General features: G+C 41.0%; 4 protein-coding genes and 1 long non-coding RNA gene across 6 annotated transcripts; 3 read left to right on the forward strand and 2 right to left on the reverse strand.

Moving 5' to 3' along the window:
* The first annotated feature begins 123 nt into the window (after window positions 1-123).
* On the forward strand, window positions 124-2,576 carry LOC135632952 (uncharacterized). The gene is made up of 3 exons (XM_065141872.1): window positions 124-563; window positions 1,164-1,567; window positions 1,940-2,576. The coding sequence occupies exons 1-3, from the start codon at window positions 399-401 to the stop codon at window positions 2,376-2,378; spliced, it is 1,008 nt and encodes a 335-aa protein (XP_064997944.1). The 5' UTR covers window positions 124-398; the 3' UTR covers window positions 2,379-2,576.
* Window positions 2,577-4,021: 1,445 nt separating this feature from the next.
* Window positions 4,022-5,684, reverse strand: LOC103979271 (2-oxoglutarate-dependent dioxygenase AOP2). The gene is made up of 3 exons (XM_009395348.3): window positions 5,158-5,684; window positions 4,714-5,056; window positions 4,022-4,432 (listed from the first exon to the last, which is right to left on the reverse strand). Exons 1-3 carry the CDS (start codon window positions 5,541-5,543, stop codon window positions 4,160-4,162), a joined length of 1,002 nt encoding a protein of 333 aa, XP_009393623.2. The 5' UTR covers window positions 5,544-5,684; the 3' UTR covers window positions 4,022-4,159.
* Window positions 5,685-9,199: 3,515 nt separating this feature from the next.
* Window positions 9,200-9,867, forward strand: LOC135633297 (uncharacterized). Its single transcript, XR_010494952.1, has 2 exons — window positions 9,200-9,501; window positions 9,584-9,867. It is a non-coding gene; the product is annotated as an uncharacterized LOC135633297 (long non-coding RNA).
* A 1,674-nt stretch (window positions 9,868-11,541) lies between these two features.
* LOC135633404 (probable inactive receptor kinase At2g26730) lies at window positions 11,542-14,359 on the forward strand. The gene is made up of 2 exons (XM_065142818.1): window positions 11,542-13,174; window positions 13,376-14,359. The coding sequence occupies exons 1-2, from the start codon at window positions 11,806-11,808 to the stop codon at window positions 13,948-13,950; spliced, it is 1,944 nt and encodes a 647-aa protein (XP_064998890.1). The 5' UTR covers window positions 11,542-11,805; the 3' UTR covers window positions 13,951-14,359.
* Window positions 14,360-19,282: 4,923 nt separating this feature from the next.
* Window positions 19,283-21,851, reverse strand: LOC135633341 (uncharacterized). 2 transcript variants are annotated; one of them, XM_065142696.1, is made up of 2 exons: window positions 21,664-21,851; window positions 19,283-21,549 (listed from the first exon to the last, which is right to left on the reverse strand). In XM_065142696.1, the coding sequence occupies exon 2, from the start codon at window positions 21,379-21,381 to the stop codon at window positions 20,098-20,100; it is 1,284 nt and encodes a 427-aa protein (XP_064998768.1). In that variant the 5' UTR covers window positions 21,382-21,549; window positions 21,664-21,851; the 3' UTR covers window positions 19,283-20,097. The 2 variants fall into 2 exon arrangements, with proteins under 2 accessions (XP_064998768.1, XP_064998767.1); XM_065142695.1 differs by having other exon boundaries at window positions 19,283-21,552.
* Between the last annotated feature and the right edge of the window lie 2,122 nt (window positions 21,852-23,973).

Here is a 23,973-nt window from a genome sequence, read left to right on the forward strand (position 1 = left end):
GTCTGAGCGAAGACATCAGGACCGCTCGTTTGTAAGAACAGATGGTCAACGTGGCGCAGAGGATCCAAAGACTATATATTCTTGATGTCCGTCTATTTCATCGATCTTTCGCGTTTGGTGCAACGTGCAACGAGAGCTCCTCTGTTCCCTGCGAATCAATCGAGACCAATAGCTATAGAATCAAGGATGTACAACGTTTCCTTCTCATCTTATGCTTCTCACCGATCAAAGCCTTGGAATTCAAGCTTGTGATTTGTCTTCCCCTTCATCTACAGTGGATGTGGGCTAGATCGGAACGGAACTTCCAAATCTCGTGCTTTGATCTGCTGCTTCTTCTTGGCTGTCTCTCTGCTGGAAATTGGGGCATTTTTTGGTGGATTCGTGGTTTGTGATAGGGAATGGGTGTCGATTACTACAACATCTTGAAGGTGGGCAAGAACGCATCCGATGAGGATCTCAAGAAAACGTACCGGAAACTGGCGATGAAATGGCACCCGGACAAGAATCCGACCAACAAAAAGGAAGCTGAGGCCAAATTCAAGCAGATCTCAGAAGCATACGAAGTAAGTACATTAGATTGGAATCATTCGATGATAAATGTCGGGTGATCCAAAACTATTGCTTTCTTTTGGTCGGCATGGCTTAGTGTTTTCGTTAGATCTGTTATCCACAATTGTAACTCTTTCTTTTTATACAGAAACACACTTTTCTTAACGGATTGCTTGTCATCTGCGATGTAATGTGACACAAAATAGCTATAAAAGGGCTTGCTTTCTTCGAATTATATGCTGGATTAGATCTTGCATTTTCTCAACATGTTTTTCTGTTTCTATATCATACATCTAGAGATGATAGGACAAGTCAAATTAAGGATCTGAAACAGCTTTCTGAGTTGCTTTAGATCACCTCTTTGCTTGCCATCCATCTTTTCTCGAACTATTCGGATCATGGTAAGGTTTGATTTGCAGGTCTGCAAGGTGTTTGCCTTTTTGCCTATGAGAGCTCGTGGGATGAGTATAGATAGTCATGGATTCATTATGATCCTAGTAAATTTAATAGAACTTTTAAATTAGAAGACGAATTGGTATTATTTTTTCTGATTCTGTTCTTGATGGTATTTGGGATGATCATGTGCCGAATGTTCATAATATGTTTCGATTCAGGTCCTAAGCGATCCACAGAAGAGAGGAGTTTATGATCAATATGGAGAAGAAGGATTGAAAGGCATGCCCCCTCCCGGCTCCTCAGGTGGCCCTAATGACATCCAGTTCAATCCTCGAAATGCTGAAGATATATTTGCTGAGTTCTTCGGTAGCAGCCCGTTCGGGTTTGGATCCACGGGGCGTGCCAAGTCGATGAGGTTCCAGTCAGATGGCGGTCTCTTTGGTGGGTTTGGCGGGGCTGAGAATGTCTTCCGGTCATACACCGATGGCGTCGGAACTGGCGGGGGAGGTCAACCACGGAAACCACCGGCAGTTGAGAGTAAGTTGTCATGCAGCCTGGAAGAGCTCTACACTGGATCAACTAGGAAGATGAAGATATCTAGGAATGTCATGGATGCTAGTGGGTAAAATCCTTTCCCTCTCTGGTCACCCCCATTGTTTCCTTATGATTATATGTTGTTTTTTCTACTGTAACAAACCAAGACATATTGCATGTATACTTGAGGTATTGCATCTTTGAAATACCTGTGACAGCATATATGTTTTTGTTGGTTCTTTGCCATATGCTTTTGTGCATGATATTGAATGAAACAATTGAAGAATTCATGTCGAAGGATCCTTCTTCCACTCTCCATATTTCTAAACATGAAGAATTTGCTCGGTTTGAATCATAGAAATAGTCTCTTTTGTTGTGAGTTAAAATTGCATATGTTGATTCTCCCTGGACTGTCTTTTTTATTAATCTTAGTCATTTTATTGTGTTTTAAATGTTACAGACGAATGGTACCTGAATCAGAGATACTAACGATTGATGTGAAGCCTGGATGGAAGAAGGGAACCAAGATAACCTTCCCTGAGAAGGGGAATGAACAGGCGGGGCAGCTACCAGCAGATCTTGTCTTCATCATCGATGAGAAGCCCCACGAGGTTTACAAGAGGGATGGCAATGATCTAATCGTTAGTCAGAAGATCTCACTGGTGGAGGCACTTGCAGGGACCTCTGTGGAGCTCACCACCCTGGATGGCCGCAACCTCTCCATCCCTGTAATTGACATTGTGAGCCCGGGCTATGAGCTTGTGATCGCCAAGGAAGGGATGCCCATGGTTAAGGAGCCAGGTAGGAAGGGAAACTTGAGGATTCTATTTGAGGTGAAGTTCCCTTCAAGGCTGACAGCAGAGCAGAGGGCAGGTCTCAAACGCATCTTGGATGGTTAAGCAGGCAGAGGTTGACAATCCACATTTTGTAGCTCATCTTCAAGTCCAAGAGTACTTACGTGAGTTTTATTCAAATCGATTCGTTTGATTTTAATTGATTTGTTGCAATAGAATGTACTGTTTCGAACTATAAGATTTCCATGATGTAAATGGTGGGTAACCATTGAAGCTAATAAATAGCAGTTAGCCTTTTGAGTCCGATTCAAGTCTTCGGATTATATATACATGTATAGTGATTTCATCAAGAAACAATGCTGGTTTTTCTGTCTCTCTTTTTTCATTACATTTGAGGAAAAGTATAAAAAATTCGTTTATCATAAGATCTTGGACTTGAATTTCGTTCTTGTCATTTACCTTTCGCATAAAAAGAAACATAGAAAATTTTGAGTTAGACGATGTTCAGAAAACCAACATTGTTTCTTTTGCCTCCAATTCAAGTCTTTGAATTATATATCTGTGTTAGTGAATAAATGTGTCGTGGCCAGTGAGTTAGCACGGTCGGGTTCACGGGTCGATGTCAGGAGTCTTCTATCGGTTGAGTTGGATGTCGAGGTCAATCGGGCCCTCGCGACGGGGTGTCGATCATCATTCCTCGGTCCGGATGCTGATTGATGGCTCGTCGTGGCGACGACGGTCGACGACTTCGGGGGTTGGGACGCTCGCCATGGGGATGTCGGTCGGCGGCTTCAAAGGTTGGGACGCTCCCTGTCCCCGGACAACGTTCCTCGGTCTGCCGATCCGGGTGCCGTTTATGCTGAGCCGCGTCTCTCCGTCTCTGGGGTGGTTGGTAGCTCGTCTTCGTGAGGTGGTCGTGCTCTCGGGAAAGAGTGCTAGTTGGCGTTGGTCGAGATCTGGGCCAATTGATTACTCTCCTTCGCACACTAGATGGCGATTCTTGAGTTGAGACGTTCGCGAGTCATGGGCGACCGCTTTTTTGCAAAAATGACCTTCATCGAGTGAATCCCGACTTTGGCCCCTCCGACGAGCAAGTCGGTGGAGTGTTTTATTGATTTTTTCCCCCTGGACCAGATGCCAGCCAGAGGTATTTATATTACTATACGTGGGTCGATCGTACGCGGGTTGGCATGGTGGACGTGTCAAACAGTGCCTTGGTACGGATTCTGACTTGGCATGTCTTGGGGGCGGCTACGTCTCGGGATGCCCGAGACGTGACGTGCCGAGCAGCGTCCTAGTACAGATTCTGACTTGACGTGTCTTGGGCAGCTACATCTCGGGATTCCTGAGACATGACGTGCCGAGCAGCACCTTAGTACGGATTCTCACCTGGTGTGTCTTTAGCACAAAATATACCATATCAATACGTAGGATCATACTCATTTTCATCGTTTATCCTTTGAAAGCAACATAGAAAATTTTAAGCTAGACAATATTAAAAAAAAACCAGCATTGTTCCTTTTGAGTCCAATTCAAGTCTTCGGATTATTAAAATCTGGACAGAGATTTCATCAACGAACAATGCTGATTTTTCTTTCTTCCTTTTTTTTATTATCTTGAAAACTTATTTATTATAAAATCATGGATTCGAATCTCATATTCATCATTTATATTTTAAGAAAATATAAAAAAATGAACTGAAGAATGTTCAGAAAAGAGTAGCGATGGCTAATTCACTGAAACCTGAGTTGAGAAAGAGATGACTACTTCATAATCTTTATTCTGATAGATTAACGTCTCGACGCAGTTGGGAGACTCATCGAAACAAGACCCGAAAGTCAAACACGACACGACATGACGATGATCGAGTACTGAGCACTCATTGATCAGACCTGCTGCTGGTTGGCGACTCCGCAGAACGCGTCGAGTTGGCAGCTGGCGTTCATCCCCTCCTCGGTGACGCAGAAACGAACGTAGCTACCATAGTCGAAGGGCTTGAACTTGAAGCCGGGAGAGTGGTGGCCGTCCGCCAGCTCCTGTGGGGCGCGGATCACCATGTCGTCCTCCGGGATGGAGAAGAGGATGGCGGAGTACCTCGTCGCCTCCTCGCCCACCATGATGCGGTGTAAGGGCGAGTACACCCGCCCGTTGCTCCACGCCTGGTGTCAATGCATCAGTAACAGCGTAGTAACTAAAATCCATCGACGCAAACAAAATACAATTCATGAGCGTGTATCGTTGCTGCTCTTCCAAGCAACGGGTCATCCTCGTTCTTGGTTGCTTTCGAGTGTGACTGCGCGTGGTAGGTGGGATGAAGGGTTCAGATGACACTGGGAAGATGCGTAGGACCGGAAACACAATAATATTGGGTAAACAACGCGACGCTAAGCGGCTTTTGTCATCTTGTGCAGAGCAAAGAAGTAAGAGAAAACGTAGTTACCCGAAAAGCATCACCAGCTATGACGATGAAGGAGGCAGGGGAGGGCGTGACGACGACCCATCCACCGTCACTGGTCTCCATCTCGAGTCCGTCCACTTGGTTCTGGCAAACTATGGCCAGCGTATTCTTGTCCCGGTGAGGAACCAAGCCTAGCTGCTGCCTCTCTTCGCTCGCCTGCTGCTGCTTCGGCGGTGCCGCCGGGTACTCCGACACCCGAAGAAGGAACCGGTGGGACTCCATTAGGGTATTGTGGTACTTCTCCGCCCCAAGCGTCTCCAGTATCATCTTCCGGACTATCTCGTCCAGCCCCGCCACTTGTTTTGAGAACGAGCACACCATCTCACTGGCGCATCGATCGATCAGTCGATTGATCAATTGGCACCTCAATTTGGTTAGTGTCGACCGTAAACAAGAAGAAAGAAGGGTTTGCAGGCATGCACGTACCTGAAGGCGGGGTTTCCGCCGGGCCACATGAGGCTGGTGAAGCTATCGACGCCCTGGGGAAGCGACGCGTCCAAGATGGCCAGGCTCTCATAGGAGAGGTAGGGGATCTGACCGAGGTAGCCGTGGAAGGGCTTGTTGGAGGTGTTCCTGAGCTTGGTGTCCAACGGAAGGGCGAAGAGCTCCTTCATGGCCGTGCCGAAGAGGGACTCGCGTAGCTCCTGGGTGACTTGCGGGAACACGGCCTCGAAGAAGCCGCAGGAGGCGAGCGCCTCCATCACCTGCTCGCGCACGGCTTCCCATCGAGGCGTTCCAGGGCTTGCAATGTCCAGCCCTGAGAAGTCGATCTTCGGGTACTTTTGCTTTGCGGCTGAGTCTTCCAACGCCATTTCTCCGGTGCTTCTTCTTCTGCGTCTCTCTTCAGCAAGCAAGAATGGGCGTCAAGCGGGTTAAAGAAGCCGGCCGAAGGCGCGTTGGAACTCGAGCTGATTACCCTCGAGTCTCGCTGAGATTGCTGAATGAGATGCGTCGGAACTCGTGATGCACGTGGTTTAATTAAATATCGGTCCCTTTAATTATTTATTTTTAATATTTCGAATTACGTATTATGAATACCTATAAAAACTATCAAATGAAATTAGTAAATTTATTTATCCTAATGATATTAATTTTATTAATAAAAATATAATTTTAATATTTGATGATGAACGATAATGTCGTTGATATCGACATCGATGTAATTACCTGATTGCCTCTGACATCAATAAAATATGCTTTCATCGCGATGTCATTCGTCTCCATGAACATAATTTCATCGTCATCAACCCCATGTGTGTTTTACATCTATGATGATAATTGTTGTCATGTTTATGAAAAAGATGGTAACTAACTAATCGTTGACACATTGAGCAAATCTTAACCTTAACTCGAAGCTAAAATCGTCGGAGCTCTTCGACAAGCAAGAATAAGCATTATGCAAGTTAAAAAAGCTGACAGAAGGCACGCTGGAACTCAAGCTAATTCCTCTCGAGTCTCGATGAGATGGAGGACATAGATACATCGAAACTCCTTATGCATGCCCAAATTTAGCTTTTTTCTTTTTGGAAAAACCAGATAAACTTTCAATTAAATAATTTGGACATCAGCATAACCCAAAAAAAAAATCAATTAAATAAAAAAAAAGCCTTATTTATCTGATTGTTAAGGTTATGAGAAATAGAGTTGCACATCTGCCCAGAAATGAACCTAAATCTATTATAAATTATCACTCATGCAACAACCAGTTTTGACGTTGATATTATGAAAGATTCGCTGAGCTGTCTTGTTCGAAGCATCCCAGATTCGCTGAGCTGTCATGTTCAAAGCATCATATTTCAGTGTGGAGATGACTTGAAGTCCGATGAGTGGTCGGTCCTCACAGATGTTGGAGCACAAAAAACAGTCCCTGCATTAGCACCAGTGTTAGTGTAGGAACCATCACAAAAAACAGTAAGAGAGACATTGTTAGAAGTCAGTTCTTGCAATGGAGGGAGCTGGGCTTAGTTTTGGTGATCATTGGACTTGGAAGGTGGAGCATTCCATTAACTAAATGGAAAAAAGAAGAAGAAGAAGAGATTGGCTATTGCTGAACTTGATTTTATTCATGTTCTTTCAAATGATTTTATTGCTGAACTTGCTAAACTATTGTTTGTTTAACCCATCCTCATTAGATCATTTATGTATATACAAAAAATTGAAAGTTAGTTTTGATTATAGGATATTCCAATAAGTTTTCATAAACATATTTTGATTTTAGGAAAAACATTACATCTTCAAATCATCTTTTAGCCATCTCAATCTTTCCCATCACCAATCTGTTTATTCCTCCTGAACCTATAGATGTTCTTAGATGTCACTAACTCTTACATGTAAAGATGACAAACTCAACTGCTATCATCCAACTCAAAAGCGAGGTGCATACCTGTTATCTTACCTATTAAGTAGTTACATATTACATATTCTTTGAACCATCATATCATTAACACTATGCATATCATTAGCATAGTTATAATAAAAAAACATTGATCATTTGCTTAAAGGTGTATTAGATATCCAAGCGTCCTCCTCCCATAATCCAATACTTAAATCTGACTCAACTATCTTACTAAGCCCCTCTATAACATATTGAATTATATATGCATCAAGCACATCATACTTGATATACAGCACTCTAGCCCAAAGAGAATTGGATCCATTCATGATCGAAAGAATTTGTTTTGCATTAACAAGATATCTAACTACACTGATATCCTACACACCCAGACCTCTAGAATCTTTAGGGATAGTAGGTATGCTATTAGCACACTTATTATCTTATCAATAAGATGAAGGTGAAAAATAACAATTGCTTAAACTCGATCCAACTATCTTCCTAAGCCCCTCTCTAAGACATTGAATTGTACATGTGATACCTTTCAAACTTAGTGAAGCTCAAGTATCAAGTACATCATACTTGGCATGTAACACTCTAGCCCAAAAGAGAATTGGATCCAATCAAGATCAGAAGAATTCATCTTATATCAACATATATCTAACAATATTGATATCCTACATACCAGATCTCTATAATCTTTAGAGATAGTAACCTGATTTTAACTTAGTAGTCTAATCTTTCCATGGGTGGGGAGTCACCCTAGAAGAAATACTTAAATGTGCTTAGAGATTCTATTAGCAAACTTGTTAGTAGTTCATGAAGAGGATTGCCAACTGAGTTGATCAGGGTTACCTTGCCAGCTTGTGATAAAAAATTTCCTTTGCCACCCACTGATCTTGTTAAGGGACTTATCAATGATTTGAATATGGATATTGATGGTAATATGATTGTGAGCAAGATAGACACCTAGGTAAGAAATGAGCCACAAGTTCCTTCAATGAACTCAAGAGCATTATAGACTACCTCAGCCAGGTAATGTTTGGGGAAGAACACTATAGATTTCCCTTTGTTGATGTTTAGACCTGTCAATGGAGTAAAACTTACACGTCCTTGGAGAGGTTCTTGTAAGAACTTAGGGAGACTCTAATAGTGATTAAAATATCATTCAAAAAATAAGATGTAAAATTTTGATCAGAGGGATAATAGGTTTCCTTATTGAATCTTTCAATAACTTTTGAACCAAAAACTATTAGGATCAAGAACGACACTAAGAGGAGGAGGTGAATTAGTGCAGTGCTAAAAACATCGGTTTGAAAAACCTTCGCACGATAAAATCTGATTTCGACGAAAACCGTTTCGATTCACTCTGTTTGGTAAGAAATTGAATTTGAAAGATTTCATAAAAATACAAAAAGAAGATTAAGAAGGTTTACTGTAATATAAATTTCACAAATAAAAAGTAAACCAATTTATGTTGGCCAAATCGGTCATCTGTGTTGTATTGGATTATTCATGAAGAAACCTTTATATATATATATATATATATAATATGACTCCATGTGTGGTAGAAAAATTGGTAAGAAAAAAAAGAGTTTTGGTTAGCAATTATGTGAACATTAGCCAAATATAAGATTTTGGAAGATTATTTTATTTATATCACTAAATATTCCTCTTGGTTAAGTTCACTATAAAAAGTTCACCGAATTACTATAATTATTTACTCAAAAACTCTTATTATCTATTTGAGATTAATTAGTGTTGGAGAGAAGAGATCATGTCGGAACCCTATCCGATCTCGATGTTTGTATAGGCCAGTGTTCACTCGAGCTTCTGAGGCTGTATTAGTTCTCTCCTAGCTTTTTACTCATGCAAGCTTGAACTAAGTTAGAAAGTTAGATTGATCTATACATTACCCACATCCATCGTATCATGCAAGCTCAAACTAAGTCGAATTGACCCATATATCATCGACATATGGCTCAAACTAAGACAAGATTGATCGACGTCTACCATATAGGCTGTATTACCAAGACCTCAATTATTGAAAATGATGCTGACCCCAAATAATTGAAAGATCATTGCTTGTCACTGTTGGTGTTCATGGTGTGTTCGTTTCGTTTTGTGGGGGAACATTTGATCACCAATAAATCACCCCTTCCGTTTCTTTCTTTTCTTTCACGAGAACCCTCCTACTTACTGATTTCTTTATCGTCTCTCTCTCTCTCTCTCTCTCTCTCTCTGCGACACGTAATTTACAGTGAACAAAGTCGCGACATCAACGTCTGCAAAAACGATCACTAGCTGCTGAACATGCAAGGAAGCCATCGGCACGGATCTCTCAATGCTTCTGGACCGCTATCTTCCCCTGTTTAGGTCCTAAGGGCATAACACTCCACCAACCTCCAGATTCATGTTGGGGAGCAGATGCTTCAAAGGTTAGCTTTTCGTGGAACTCAAACTATTATTTGCAATGGATCGATTGAGATGGTTGTTGACACCTTTCCACCAACTGTTCAGGAAACTCCTATAGCTATTTGACGGCATATGGCCCTTTCCAATTGCCTTGCAGCAGCAGCAGCAGCAGCAGCTTCCTTTTAGTCTCTCCACCTTTTGCCTTTTTGCGCTGCGCTCACTTCGTGCTGGTTGTGTTCCTCTTGGTTTTGAGTCCATTGACGGCTCGAGTTTCTCTCTTCCATTTGGTTGACAGTGGATTTTCCCATCTGCAGTTTAAATTCTCATTACTGTGATGGGTCCTTTGTTAACAGTTCTGCGAATAAATTTGATTCCATTCAAATGATCAACATACTCTCTCTAAAGGCAGAGACTTCCCTGAATGCCTGTTGTGTCAATAAACCAATTGCTTCACCAAAATGCTAACTAGCTATAAATACAGTACATGTCCTAATGAACTGAATCAAGTAGTTCTAGTTTATTCCCTTAGTTTCAAACCCTACAATCAATTAATATTTATGCCACAAGTAGGTAGGAGAAGGTCCCTATGCACAAAACAGAATAAATGTTAGAAGATTATTATAAAAACTAATACTAAAAATATTATATATATATATATATATATATATATATATATATATATATAATGAGGATATTCAGGATATAATAACATAGGGAAGATAGTCGACACCTTGTTATCACGTGATTGACACTTCATTCCTATGTGATCATCATCATACGATCGATAGGACATCACCTTTTTGGACGTTACAATCATATTTATAGTTGTCATTATCTTCAAATTTTATATTACACAATTGTATCAAATGTTATATGAGACATACAATCATTCCCGATATTAAACAATGATATTGAATATAAAAGATCTCTCAAGTATATTATTCGAGTTAGAGTCTCTCTTAATACATCAACTCTCATAGACTCTTCATTTAGTTGAATATACTAAATTAAAAATTAATTCAAGCATTAGAGGGATTTATTAAGAATGCTCTCAAGGTAGTCTTACTGAATTTGAAGTAGTTTTACATTTTGAAATATTTTTACTCGACACCACTTGATGTCAAGACAAAGGTTTTATAAGATTTTGGTTGACTCCTAATCAATATCATAATCGATAACTAAAACATGCTTTAACATAATAGAAATAATTTCTATTAATTATATATATATAAGTTTGAAAATAACCTAATATAATGATGACATATGATGTTTTCTATCAATTATATACACTCAGAGAAGAAAATCAACAAGGGTTTGTGTGGTTTGGGGATTAAAAATCTAATCTTTAGTTGAATTTGACACTGTTGCCCACTCTTTCAAATCTGGAAGAATGAAAAAAAAAAGCTAAAACATTATCATATTCGTCATTATACAATACTACCAACACATTTAATTAGTTGGATAATAAACTAATTAGCACATTTGTCTATAATTCTCCTACGGGCAACTTTTCGTTAATTCTTTTTCCTCTCTCCTGCCTGATAGGAGAAGTCAGCTAATTGCATAAAAATTGAATGCATGAATAATAATAAACATAATTAATTTTCCTTTTACAAAGGGTAAGTCTCGCCGCCGAATACTACCGTAGTATTAAAGAATGGCTAGTAATTTCCCAGAAGACCATATTCGACACCGGAAACTATGTTGATTACGGGATTTATTGTGTGTCATCTAATGCCTTGGCAATTTCCTGGAAAGGTCTCTGCCTTTCTGATTTGCCCACCTGACCGCACTCATTCAGCAATTTTCCATGTAAGCCCACCAAATTCTTTTTTGATCGAATACCCCAATACCCTCAAATCCCTAAAACCTTTCCTGGAATTCGACCGGCTTGTAACAGTCCCAAATTTAAAAGACGCCCAATCCATATACATGGAGAAGAACAGAAATAAACCTCCGAACCAATTTGAACCAACAAATCAAACGGCTTCGATGCTTTTTGTGGGAATAACCTTAAAAGAGAGACCGCTCTTCTGTTTATTTTCCGTAAAGAAGGAGAGAGGAACAGAAAAAGAAAGGAAAGCAATTTGACGAATCCAAAAGTTCATCATAGCCCTCACGCCCCCACTCCTCCTCATATCGTGATGCCTGCTACTACTACTATTTACTACTCCTTCCGTTCTCTCTATGTACTCTGCATCCAATGATACGCTCACTCCTTCCTTCTCAATCTTCAAAGATGCTCCTCGTCACCCAAATACTTTCCCCCCATCGCCGTAAAAAGCTTCCCATTTCAATCCCCCCCTTTGGCTGATTCCTCATCGCCGATGCGACGCTCGTCTCCCCCGGTCCCCCTCGAAATGGCGCGTCCTCTTCTTCCGCTTCTTCTCCTCGTATTCTTCGTCGCCATTGGCCGCCTGGGTCCGTTAGCTGTGCGCTCCGAGCCCATCCAGGACCGGGCGGCGCTGCTGGCTTTCCTCGACGCCATCCCGCACAAGCAGCGCATCCGGTGGGGCGCTAACTCCTCGGCCTGCGACTGGGTGGGAGTCACCTGCGACGCCAACCGCACCGCCGTGGTGGCCCTCCGCCTCCCCGCAGTCGGCCTTGTCGGCCCCATTCCCGCTGGTACGCTCGGCCGTCTCTCCTCCCTCCGCATCCTCTCCCTTCGCTTGAACCGCCTCTCCGGCCCAATCCCCGACGACTTTGCTGGCCTCGCTAGCCTCCATGGCCTCTACCTCCAGAACAACCTCTTCTCCGGCGGGATACCCTCCTGGCTGTCCCAGCTGAATGGCCTCGGCCGCCTCGACCTATCCGGCAACAACCTCACCGGTGAAATCCCTTTCGCGATCAGCAACCTCACCCACCTCACCGGTCTCCTCTTACAGAACAACCGCCTCTCCGGCAGTCTCCCCAGCATCAGCATCGATTCCCTCGTCGGCTTCAATGTCTCGTACAACCGTCTCAATGGATCCATCCCCAGGACTCTGAGGCGGTTCCCCGAGTCGTCCTTCGTCGGGAACCTAGATCTATGCGGCCGGCCGCTGCCGCCTTGCAACCCGTTCTTCCCCTCTCCGGCGCCATCGCCAACGGCGGAGGAGAACCCGGTCAAGTCGAGGAAGAAATTATCGAAGACGTCGATCGTGGGGATCTTGGTGGCGGCGGTCGTCGTCCTGTTGCTGGTCCTGCTGCTGTTCCTGATATGCTTGGCGTTGCTGCGGAGGCGGCGAAAGCAGAAGGCGGCGATGACGGCTGCGGCTGCGGATGAGGCAGCAGGGAGGTCGGGAGGGACGGGAATAACGTCGTCCTCCAAGGACGACCTGAGCAGCGGCGTGGCAGGTAGCGGGGCAGCTGCAATGGCGGGGGCAGCGGAGAAGAACCGACTGGTGCTCGTGGGGAGCGGGGGAGGGTACCGTTTCGACCTTGAAGACCTTCTGCGGGCGTCGGCGGAGGTTCTAGGAAAGGGGAGCGTGGGGACTTCGTACAAGGCGGTGCTGGAGGAGGGCACCACCGTGGTGGTGAAGCGGCTTAAGGACGTGGCCGTGTCCAGGCGGGAGTTCGAGGAGCACGTAGAGACGCTGGGACAGTTGGAGCGCATGGACAACCTGCTGCCGCTGCGGGCCTACTACTACTCCAAGGATGAGAAGCTCATCGTTCTCGACTACCTCCCCGTCGGGAGCCTCTCCTCCCTCCTCCACGGTCAGTCTTCACTCCCCTCACTCTCTCTAGTATCTTTATATTCGTTTAAGATATTTAGAATTGGATTGTTCTTACTATATGAAATCATATATTTGCGAGAGAAAAAGAATATTAACTTAATACATCAAATAAAGATGTTGTGAAAGTAAAAGTCCCAACTTCGATTGAGTTTTGACTCTGTCGAACAAAAACACACAACAGGGAGTCGAGGATCGGGTCGGACGCCGCTGGGCTGGGAGAGCCGGATGCGCATCGCCCTCGCCGCTGGCCGCGGCATCTCCCACCTCCACACGTCTGCGCGCATCGTCCACGGGAACATCAAAGCTTCCAACGTCCTCCTCCATTCCGACCTCCACTCTGTCGTCGTCTCCGACTTCGGCCTCCACCCGCTCTTTGGCTCCGCCGCCCCACCCAACCGTGTCGCCGGTTACCGCGCTCCGGAGGTCATCGAGACAAGGCGGCCCACCTTCAAGTCGGACGTCTACAGCTTCGGCGTGCTCCTCCTGGAGCTGCTGACCGGGAAGTCGCCGAACCAGGCGTCGTTGGGCGAGGAGGGAATCGACTTGCCGCGTTGGGTGCAGTCGGTCGTGCGGGAGGAGTGGACGGCGGAGGTGTTCGACGTGGAGCTCATGCGCTATCCCACGACCGAGGAGGAGATGGTGCAGCTTCTCCAGATCGCCATGTCCTGCGTCGCCACGATGCCGGACGCCCGACCTGACATCCCCGAGGTCGTTCGGATGATGGAGGGCATCGCCGACCGGACGGCGAGCACTTAGGAGAATCAGCGGCGCGGCAGTGGAGCAACGGAACGGAGACAGAATCTTCTTGGTTCGACCAAACCTCATGTTCTTTATTATTATCATTATTACTTCTTTGTTTTGTTTTTGGGATGGTTGGCCTTTGTGGAGTTGGATTTCTTCGGTTCATGGCAGGAACAAAGGAAAACTAGTATTTATTTATTGGTCATCAAATTCTTTTTTGCTCGGATTTCTTTGGAGCTGCGCATGAACATAAGCAAGAGGTCGAAGAAGGGTAAGTATGGGGCAGGTTGGCTGGTTGCTTTGGTGGCTCTGTCGTTGCTGCTTCGTCTTCCCTTTTCAGCTTTTTCGTATTCTACCAGACTGGGAGTCCAAGCGCTTCTCTGGAAAAGGTTGAGAGAAAGAAGAAAAGCGTAAAAACAGACTCATGTCAGGGGGACCGCTGTCTCCATCTTATTATTTGACAGATGAAGTGTGTGAGGTTTTAGAGTAGAGGCCATGGATTGTCCTTCCACTGCCGCTTCATTTTGTAATCAGTGCCTTTCTCGTATATGATGTGTACTCATACATGACGATGTTACGTTACGTGATTAGTTACACGGACCACTCGCATTGGTAGGCCCAACTAATGATGGATAGATGGGCATACGTGCCAACATTAACCATATATTAAAAATTATAATAATGAGATAAAAAAATTTATATATAAATAAATACAAGCAGTCAATATTGATGAATATCATTCACGTCGATCGTACCATAATTGTTCATCTTAATAATATTAAAATTTTTAGATTTATAGATAACAAAGAACTCCTTACGTGATTAGTATGATAAAAAGTATTTATATCAATTACTCACTCGAGATCTTGATATAAAAAAAAATATATCATCAAAAAGAGATAAAATCAAATAATCATGCACTATAATTGTGATATTATCTTTTGACTATGTAAGCTTCATTTTTTTTTTTTAGGTTGTTTGTATTAATTCTTATAATATCTTTTCTCACCACAACTATAACAAACAATATCTTTTTTTGATCTTGACTTGCTTCTACCCAATGCGTGAATCGCTTATATCCTTGGATTTTAACTTTTTCTTTGTTTTTTAATATAAGTGTCTATGAATCAATCTGAGATGTTAATGAATTTTTTCTTCTCAATTCCTCATTCAATGTATTGATTCTTGTAATGTCCTTTCCCACCACAACTATAGCAAACAATATCTTTTTTTTATCTTGACTTGTTTCTATCCATGGGTGAATCGCTTATATCCTTATATTTTAACATTTTCTTTATTCTTTAAGATAAGTGTTTGTGAATCAATCTATGATATTAATGAATTCTTTTTTCTTAACTCTTCATTCAAAAAACTGTCTATTACTTGACTCATAGTGATAACATCATCTGGTGTAGAATTACTAAGGGAAACCACTAGTGTCTCTCAACTTTCAAATAATAAATTGAGAAGTAACAATGCTTGCAACTCATCATCAAGAGACATTTTCATATAGGATAATTGGTGAGTGATACTCTGCATTTCATTCAAATGCTCAGTAACAATAACAGAAGCAACTTCTTTATATTTCAGGTTCATAAGTTTTTTTAATCAAGAAAGCTTTGTTACTAGCCATTTTTCTTTCATAGAGACCTTTCAACTTTTTCAAAAGAGAGTATATGAAACTTTCACTAGAAAAATGGTGAAATGCATCGTCATCAAACCACTATCGAATAAACCCGATTATTTTTCGATCTAACCTCTTTCACTCAGCATTTGTTTTAGTTATGGCCTTTGCACTATCCCTTTGCAAATGTCCATATAAATTTTTGCAATACAAGAGATCTTTTATTATTGGTTTTCATATCATCTAATTATTTCCGTTCAAACTAATCATATGAGAAACACTATCGACCTTTAAGTTCGAATACAAAAATTAAATCACCAAAACCTTGCTCTGATACTAGTTGATAAGATAAAAAGAGAACTTTATATGAGAATAAATACAAGTAAATCATAACACATAGTAGAATTAAATTAAACAGAAATTATAATTAAATATGACACCAAGATAAAAAAGAAAACTTTATATGAGAACAAATACAAGTAGGCAAGCTAGAGAAAATCTTGGTATCCTATTTGATTATGATTTTTATTTAATTTCACTATGTCTTACGGCCTGCCTATATTCACTCATATGCAAAGTTCTTTTTTTATCCCATTAACTAGTATCAAAGCATGGTTTTGGTTATTTAATTTTTGTGTTCGGAGGCTGATAGTATTTCTCACATGATTAGCTTAATGAAAATAATTTGATGATATGGAAATCAAGAATAGAAGATCTCTTGTATTACAAAGATTTATACATACATTTGTAAGTGGATAATGAAAAGCTCATAACCATGACAAATGATGAGTGGAAGAGATTATATTAAAAAACAATTGAGTTTCTTCGATAGTGACTCGATAATAGTGTATTTCACTACACTTCTACCAAAAGTTATACATACTCTCTTTGGAAAAAGTTAAAAGGTCTCTATGAAAGAAAAATGACTAGCAAAAAAAGCTTTCTCAATAAAAAAACTTGTGAACCTGAAATATAAAAAGAGTATTTCTATTACTGAGTATTTGAATAAAATGTAAAGTATCACTAACTAATTATTCTCTATAAAAATGTCTCTTAATGATGAGTTGCATACATTGTTACTTCTCAATTTATTGCTAGAAAGTTCGAAGACACTAGTGGTTTCCCTTAGTAATTCTACACCAGATAGTATTGTCACTATGAGTCAAGTAATAAGCAATTTGTTGAATGAAAAGTTGAGAAGAAAGAATTCAGCAACATCTCATACTGATTCATAAACACTTATCTCAGAAAATAAAGAAAGGTTAAAATCTAAGGATATAAGTAGTTCACGCATGAGTAGAAACAAATCAAGATCAAGAAAAGATATTATTTACTAAAATTATGATGAGAAAGTACATTACAAGAATCAATACAAATAACATAAAAAGAATAAGAAAAAAAAATGGAACCTATAGTGTCAAAAGATAAACCATAGTAGCTCGTAACATATACAAATAAATACAACTTTGTATATGAACATATACAAGCAAGCCGAAACACACAATGGAATTAAATAGAAATCATAATCAAATAGGACATCAAGATTTACATGAAGGGTAAAAACCATAAAATAAGTTAGAAAAAATTCACTATAAAAATAATGAATATATAAATCTCATAGTTTCTTACCCAAAACTCAAGCAATAATCATAAAAGAATAATTAGGATATAATGATTACATTATTATGCATAATATCCAAAATCTTCCTAAGTGATCACAGTAAGAATCTACTGTAAATTTGATCTAACATAAGATGAGAATATTGCCTAGATGATTGAGATTAACATTTATGTTGTCTTTGTCTTCTTTCTTTTCCTTCTCTTATTTTTCTGCCCTCAATTGGTTAAAAGAGTTAGGGTTTAAGTTAAAAGTGAATGAGTTTTAATAGTCGTAGGCTATAAGTTATTAAAGCCCACTATGGGCTGAACTAATGGACCATGTGCCCAACATATTTTCTTAGGTCTAATTTTATGGAGCTTAAATCATTATCTTAAAATTTTTAAGATAAAATTAATAATAATATATTCAACATATTTTTATAGGTTAATGTAAGTAATCAATGATGTTTTAATTGAAGCTATGGTTTGATTGAATGAAAACGAGGCACACCACGAATAATAGACATAAACAATGAGTGAATCATCTCATACCAAAACAAAAAATTTGAACCCTTAAAAGGAAGAATGAAAAATAATTATCTAAACATGAATTAAAAAATATATTATAAATATTCAAATAAAAAAAGATGGATAATTATCTATTCGTCATATTTTTATGGATCGAGATGGATCTCATATCTCTAAGGATTAAAAGAATAGAGTTATAGATAACATGTTTGGTTCATAATCTAATAACTTAAATTTTAAAGTTCAATTGATACATGACATTATACAAATCAATTTCACTCAAATTCATCGCTAATATTAAATTTATGAATTAACATAATAGCCTAGTGGTATTCATCCTTAACATGTACGTATATTATTAATTTGATCTAGGTCTAAAGAAAATTATTGTAACACTGATGTATATGAAGTGTATCGCTCGATCTAGATGGTACATATCGATCTGACAAAAGATCGATATGGACGTTACACTTGGTAGAGGTCGATATCTACCTTATTAATAATTGATTGATATACTAATATAAGCTGGTGATATAAACTATGATGACACTGTATCATAAGTCGTGTAGAGTGATTATTTAGAGTTCAACAATGATTTGTTATCATTTTGTGTTGCAGATCCGTAGACAATCAACTTTGTGTTGTAGATCCGTAGACAATTAACTTTGCCCAGGTAGCCCAATAACTCTTCAGCTATGCCAGTTCAACAAGATGGATCATCTCAGTAATGACCACCTGCTATCACCATTGCTATCTTACCTGTTTTATTTGCTGGAGGAGTCTTGTTAATTATTTTCAAGATTCTTGAATTCCCTTTGTTGAGACATATCATAGGACGAAACGAGATTGAGTTTGATGATCTGTGTAAACGTTATTTTTTTTCTTCGAAATAATAAATAGACTATTACATGTTTTGAGGAAAACTTCGTCTTCTCCTTTCTTCTTAGATATATTATTACTAGTTATGTTTATTTTTTCCTCGGTAAGAACAAACCCTTCTTTCATTGGCATTGGCACAGTAGATTACTTTTAATTATTTATTTTTAATTACTTTTAAATCTAAATCACCGATTCAAAATACTTAGATCTAACTAAAACTAGTACATATATCAATCTCTTACCGTTTAATATAAGTTTTAGTTTAGTAGTTTCACGACGATATCTTTGATACTATGCATAAATAGAAAAAATAAATTATCATCACATCAAATCGGGTAGTAATAATTTTATCCATTAAATTTTTTTGAATATTAAAGAGAACCTTTAAAGGTCCATACGTTAATAGATGTGTTCAGCATGTAATATATGCAAAAGCATATGTTTCCAAATTGTTTAGCGTCAAAAGGTCGATCAGTGAAAGCCTAATAATTTCTAATACGAAGTTACTAGAAGAATCGTGAAGCACCGGGATTTCCAAGTACTAAACCTCCAAAAACCGGAATGTACACGTAACAATTATTGTCATGATCGTGACTCATGATGGTGATCATTTGTCCATCTTTCTTAATCATACGTATATCCACTCGTCTCCGAGTCAGATCTTACATTAAATATCATATTTACTTTGCTGATTGCATTATTGGTTGGACACCAGTAAGATTTCAAACTTGATTTCTTTGATGCCGAGATGGATTGTAGAATCTTACAAAGCTGAAGGAAGAAAGATTTTATAGGTGAAGTGATGAATAATCGAACTCCAGATCGAGTAGAGTGTCGAAGATTACATGCCAAAATAAGATTTTATTAGTTCGATTTAGGAATCCAGCAACATCCCCACATTGCCTTGTTCATGAAGCTTACCTTCCGTTCAACTAAACTTTGAATGAGCGCGACTGGTTGCCTTAATGGAAGACCAAAAGAGAGTAGAGGGGTCTCTCACGACGCCCTCGAGAGCTTCCGGTGGCGATTCCGTCCAAAGAAAGCCCAACGGAGCGGTGGTTTGTAGGACGCAAGCAGAGTCCATCAGGCGAGAGAGCAAGCAGAGAGAGGAAACGGAGTTGAGATACACGTGCTGGCCAACTACTATGGCTCCACCCGCTGGTGATGGATACCATGCCGATGTCACCTGTGAGCTTCGAGGTGTAGTCTGTGAGAGACAGATTCAGGTCGGCCGGTCGCTCGACTCACATGAAAAAGATTTCGGAGGGCAACTTTGGGACAATGAATTCAGAGTGGCTGCCAATTCCTGCTCTGCTTTGCCCTGCGCTGCTCTGTGCTGTTGTGGACAGAGGTTTTAGTCTTTGGTACATAACTATATACGGGTGGGAGAGGGTAAAAAGCAGCGCTGCACCGCACGCCGCAGGACACAATCATACATACACACAGAGGGAAGAATGGGGATATAATTATCGTTGTGATGATCATGCTTGTAACACTCTTCTTGTGGAAAAGCTAAGTTGTTGTCGATGCAATCAATCTGCTTGCTCGCTTGGAGAGGAGGACGAGGAGGAGCAGAGGGAAGGCCAAAGTGACCGGGAGAAGGTGGAGGAGAGGGCGATGCCGGCCATGTTGAGGCCTTTGGTCCCGCAGTCGGGCACGGGGACGCACGCCCACTTCCTTTGAGTTCGGTGGTAGGAGAGCCATGCCAGGCCCCACGACCCCCTGCAGTTGGACATGAGCACGATCCCCACCACCCCTTCTCGCTCCACCACGCACCCCATCATCACCCCGTACGGCCGCCTCCTCAACGCCTCCTCCACCACCGCCGCCGGTGCCGTCGACGTCAGCTCCCACTCACTCCCGATCTCGCTCAGCCCCAGCAGCTGCACGCTCGTCACCACCCGCGCCCGTGTGGTGGCGCTGCTGCCGCCGCTGCCCGCCACATCCGCCGCTGCCGACCGCACCACCGCCACGTTCCCGTCGCCGTACACGTGGAACCGGTCGCTCGTCGTCATCCCCACCGGCGGTCCCCCCTGGAAACCTTCTGGAAACCTCGGCCTGTGAGCGACCGGCGGCGGCCGCTCATCTCTTCCCCCTCCCTTGCCTGCGCACGAGAGCACCACGCTCTCGCCCCCGATGTGAACCAGGTTCAGGCATACGTCCCTGCCGCCGACGTTCCCGCCTCCCGTGGCGCCCTCGCTCGCCTGGATCGCGCGCCAGGCGTCCACGTCGGAGCTGTACTCGAAAAGCACGGGGCGGTTGCCGACCATCTCGGCGAAGAGGAAGCGGAAGCGATCGGCGCCGTAGGGGTCGGCCACCAGCTTCAATCCGGCCCGCCTCCACGAGGAAGTGCCGCGCGGCCCGAGCGGGCTGGGCGGAATCCGCCGCACCGCGCGGGTGGCCAGGTTGACCACGAGGAGCTCGCGGCGGCCGTTTGAAGCGAAGAGGAAGAGCCCGCCGGAAGCCGCCAGGAAGTAGAGGTCCTCACCAGGGGGCACAGCCGGCGCGAGGATCCCGGCCACCGGTATATGGAACCACCGGCCGGATCGGTCGTTGAAGCCACGGAGTACGGAGTCGCGGGGGGGCCGCTTCTTGTAGACGAAGAGCCATCCGCCGCCGCGGCCGGAGCGCAGGTTGTACAGGCGGCGGAAGTCACCGCCGGAGACGAGGGAACCGAGGTCCCTGGAGACGGACCGGAGGCGGAAGAGGTCCGGCAGGGCCAGGCGGAAGAAGATCTCCTGGAGGAGCTCCGCCGGGAGGAGGCAGAGGCCAACGGCCGTGGTTGTCATCGCGGGGCCGCGATCGCCGTCGCTCATCTGCCGATTGCAGCGCTGTTGGTTAATTCGAATTGGCGGTGGTGTTGTTGGATTAGCTTCTCAGTAGGAATGGGGATGTTTGGACATCGAGGAATGGGTTTTAGGTGGTGGTGTATTTATATTACGGACAAACAACGATAACAACGAGAACAATAACGCCTTCTTCTTCTTCTTCGCATGAATGGAAACGAGAGAACACAACAGGGATTAGTTAATTGTGCTCACACCATCAACAATCGAACCAAAAAAAAGAAGAAGAAGAAGAAAAGTTTATGCGCTTACGATTCACATAAAAATATAGTTGTGCTAACAGAGCATTCCACGTCAAAATTCGTGCGGATGATGTCACGGCATAACTTATGCCTTGGGAACATCGTAGAGACGCAGCAGTTTGTGATGGAAGCAAGAGACTTAATAGAGTCTTATAGGTCCAGAGGAAGGAAGGAAGGAAGGAATCTCCCCCCACAATGATGCGGTTGACCTTCTTCTTCTCCAACCATGGTGTTCGTTCGTGTGCGAGTGCATGCAGCATCAGCTATATAACCTGTGGTTCTAATGCGTTCCATGGCTACAAAACACCGAGTCCGTACAATATCCAAGGGGGGATAATGGCAGCAGGGGGTGAAAGCCTACGGTGTTCTCCACAGGGAACCATTAGAATACGCCCCTTGAGCTGCTTTCAGTGGTCACCGTGGGCCGCGGTCTGTCTCGATTAAAATCAACGTATATTCTAGTCTACGGAAGGTTTGTCCTCACTCATCATTGGGATGATCGGATTTTAATGGATTCGAAGCGCTGACAAAGGATGCAACAAGGGACAAATACTAGTGGGTATTTCCATGATCCAGTGCTCTAAATTAAAAGGATAAGTTTAGTAGAGATGATGACAACGCAAGCACGCGCAGTATTATTTGGAAACCGAAGAGGAGAAACCATAATTGTCCGATTAACTTGTGATCGTCGTATTTTATAGACGGAACGGGAAGAAACACTAGTTATGTCCGAATGGAACGAACGCTGGCATCAGCTTAGGGTGATGAGAATGGTTGGCTGCTTGCGGCACGTCCATTACGAAAACCTCTCGTTGGCTGATGGTTCGAGAAGGATTAGAGCGGTGCAATCTGTGGTCGCAGTGCAGTTCAAGCAATGTTTCATGAAATATTCTATAAAATATTTTATAAAATATTTTACTTGTATCTGTTCACATATAAAAACATATTCTTAATACAATGAGGATTTACTTTTTTTTTTTTTTACCACTATCATTCGTATTTAAAGACTTTCAGTTACTAACTTTATTGTTCGGAAGGATTGGATCAATAAATATCTCCTATAACACTTTGGGAGTCTAACATTTTCATCTTAGAGATATTTTGGATAACTCTATGTATACTGAGTCTGAACCACATAAAGCATATCAAGATATTTTTTCTCATATATATATATATATATATATATATATATATATATATATATATATATATATATATATATATATATATATGTTTCAACTATAAAGTTATGATTAAACCAATTATATGTCACGCGTCTTTCGACTACTAAGGTTATTCTTTTATTCTTACACATGCGTGATGGATGCTGATTATGTTTCACTTATTTTGAAGGATTTAAACTTTTCTCTAAAATTTTTACATATTTTTTCTAACTACTTTGTGTCTATTTGTTATTATGTATTTCGTCTTCATCAAGTAAAACTTAGTTTGACCTTAGGTATGAAGCCTATATGATTCAATCCTTTTTCTTTATTATTTTTATTTATTTAGATTAAATTTTACCCACCTAGATTTTTTATATTATGTTATAATTTTTATTTTAAGTTTTTAGGTTTTTAGCAGGTGTGATCAAAGTCTATACATAAGATTTGACAATAGTACATTTCAAAAAAAACAAAGCACTTAAATAAATTTTTTTATTAGGTCGATTTGACTCATCTTGTCACATCGTATATAATTTTTTTTATAGTATCAACAATTAACTAAATTAATACAGAACATAAATATTATGGATAAAATCACTATACTTTAGTGAAATAGTTAAATCAACTTGATAAAATTTTAATATATCATGATAAATTCATTGAATAATTAAGCATTTCAATTAACTAAATTTCATCATGCAAACGTAAAGATCATCAAATAATAATGATAAAATAATTAAATCTACATATTACAACTACAAATGATCATAATGAAATAATTAAACATTACAAGTAATTTTACCTAAGATAATTCAATTTAGCATCAAGCATGAATATCATCTTTTGGTTAATGTTTTCTTTTTATATGATTCAAAACTTTTAAACCAATGAAGATAAGAATCATGACATCGAAATTAAAAAAATAATTCAAAATCTCAAATATCAATATATTCAGATTTAATCTAAAAACATAAAAATTTGTATAAATTGAATCATGACATCGTGTTGCAACCCTTTAAATAAAAGCAGATGAAGGTAAAAAAAAAATCATTTAATTTTTTATTTTAGTTTATTTTAATATCTTTAATTACTTATATAAAAAAAATGAAAGCTATAATACTTATTTATATTCTTAAATTTATATCAACAATTAG

Source organism: Musa acuminata, chromosome BXJ3-3 (assembly GCF_036884655.1).
Source record: "Musa acuminata AAA Group cultivar baxijiao chromosome BXJ3-3, Cavendish_Baxijiao_AAA, whole genome shotgun sequence".
NCBI classification, from domain to species: Eukaryota; Viridiplantae; Streptophyta; class Magnoliopsida; order Zingiberales; family Musaceae; genus Musa; species Musa acuminata.

Coding starts and splice junctions, on each gene's coding strand:
- LOC103979271 (XM_009395348.3), bottom strand. CDS start 5,543: ATGGCGTTGGAAGACTCAGCCGCAAAGCAAAAGTACCCGAAGATCGAC. Junction 5,057..5,157: donor GGCGGAAACCCCGCCTTCAG/GTACGTGCATGC, acceptor TCGATGCGCCAG/TGAGATGGTGTGCTCGTTCT. Junction 4,433..4,713: donor TAGCTGGTGATGCTTTTCGG/GTAACTACGTTT, acceptor CATTGACACCAG/GCGTGGAGCAACGGGCGGGT.
- LOC135633404 (XM_065142818.1), top strand. CDS start 11,806: ATGCGACGCTCGTCTCCCCCGGTCCCCCTCGAAATGGCGCGTCCTCTT. Junction 13,175..13,375: donor CCTCTCCTCCCTCCTCCACG/GTCAGTCTTCAC, acceptor AACACACAACAG/GGAGTCGAGGATCGGGTCGG.
- LOC135633341 (XM_065142696.1), bottom strand. CDS start 21,381: ATGAGCGACGGCGATCGCGGCCCCGCGATGACAACCACGGCCGTTGGC.
- LOC135632952 (XM_065141872.1), top strand. CDS start 399: ATGGGTGTCGATTACTACAACATCTTGAAGGTGGGCAAGAACGCATCC. Junction 564..1,163: donor AGATCTCAGAAGCATACGAA/GTAAGTACATTA, acceptor GTTTCGATTCAG/GTCCTAAGCGATCCACAGAA. Junction 1,568..1,939: donor AATGTCATGGATGCTAGTGG/GTAAAATCCTTT, acceptor TAAATGTTACAG/ACGAATGGTACCTGAATCAG.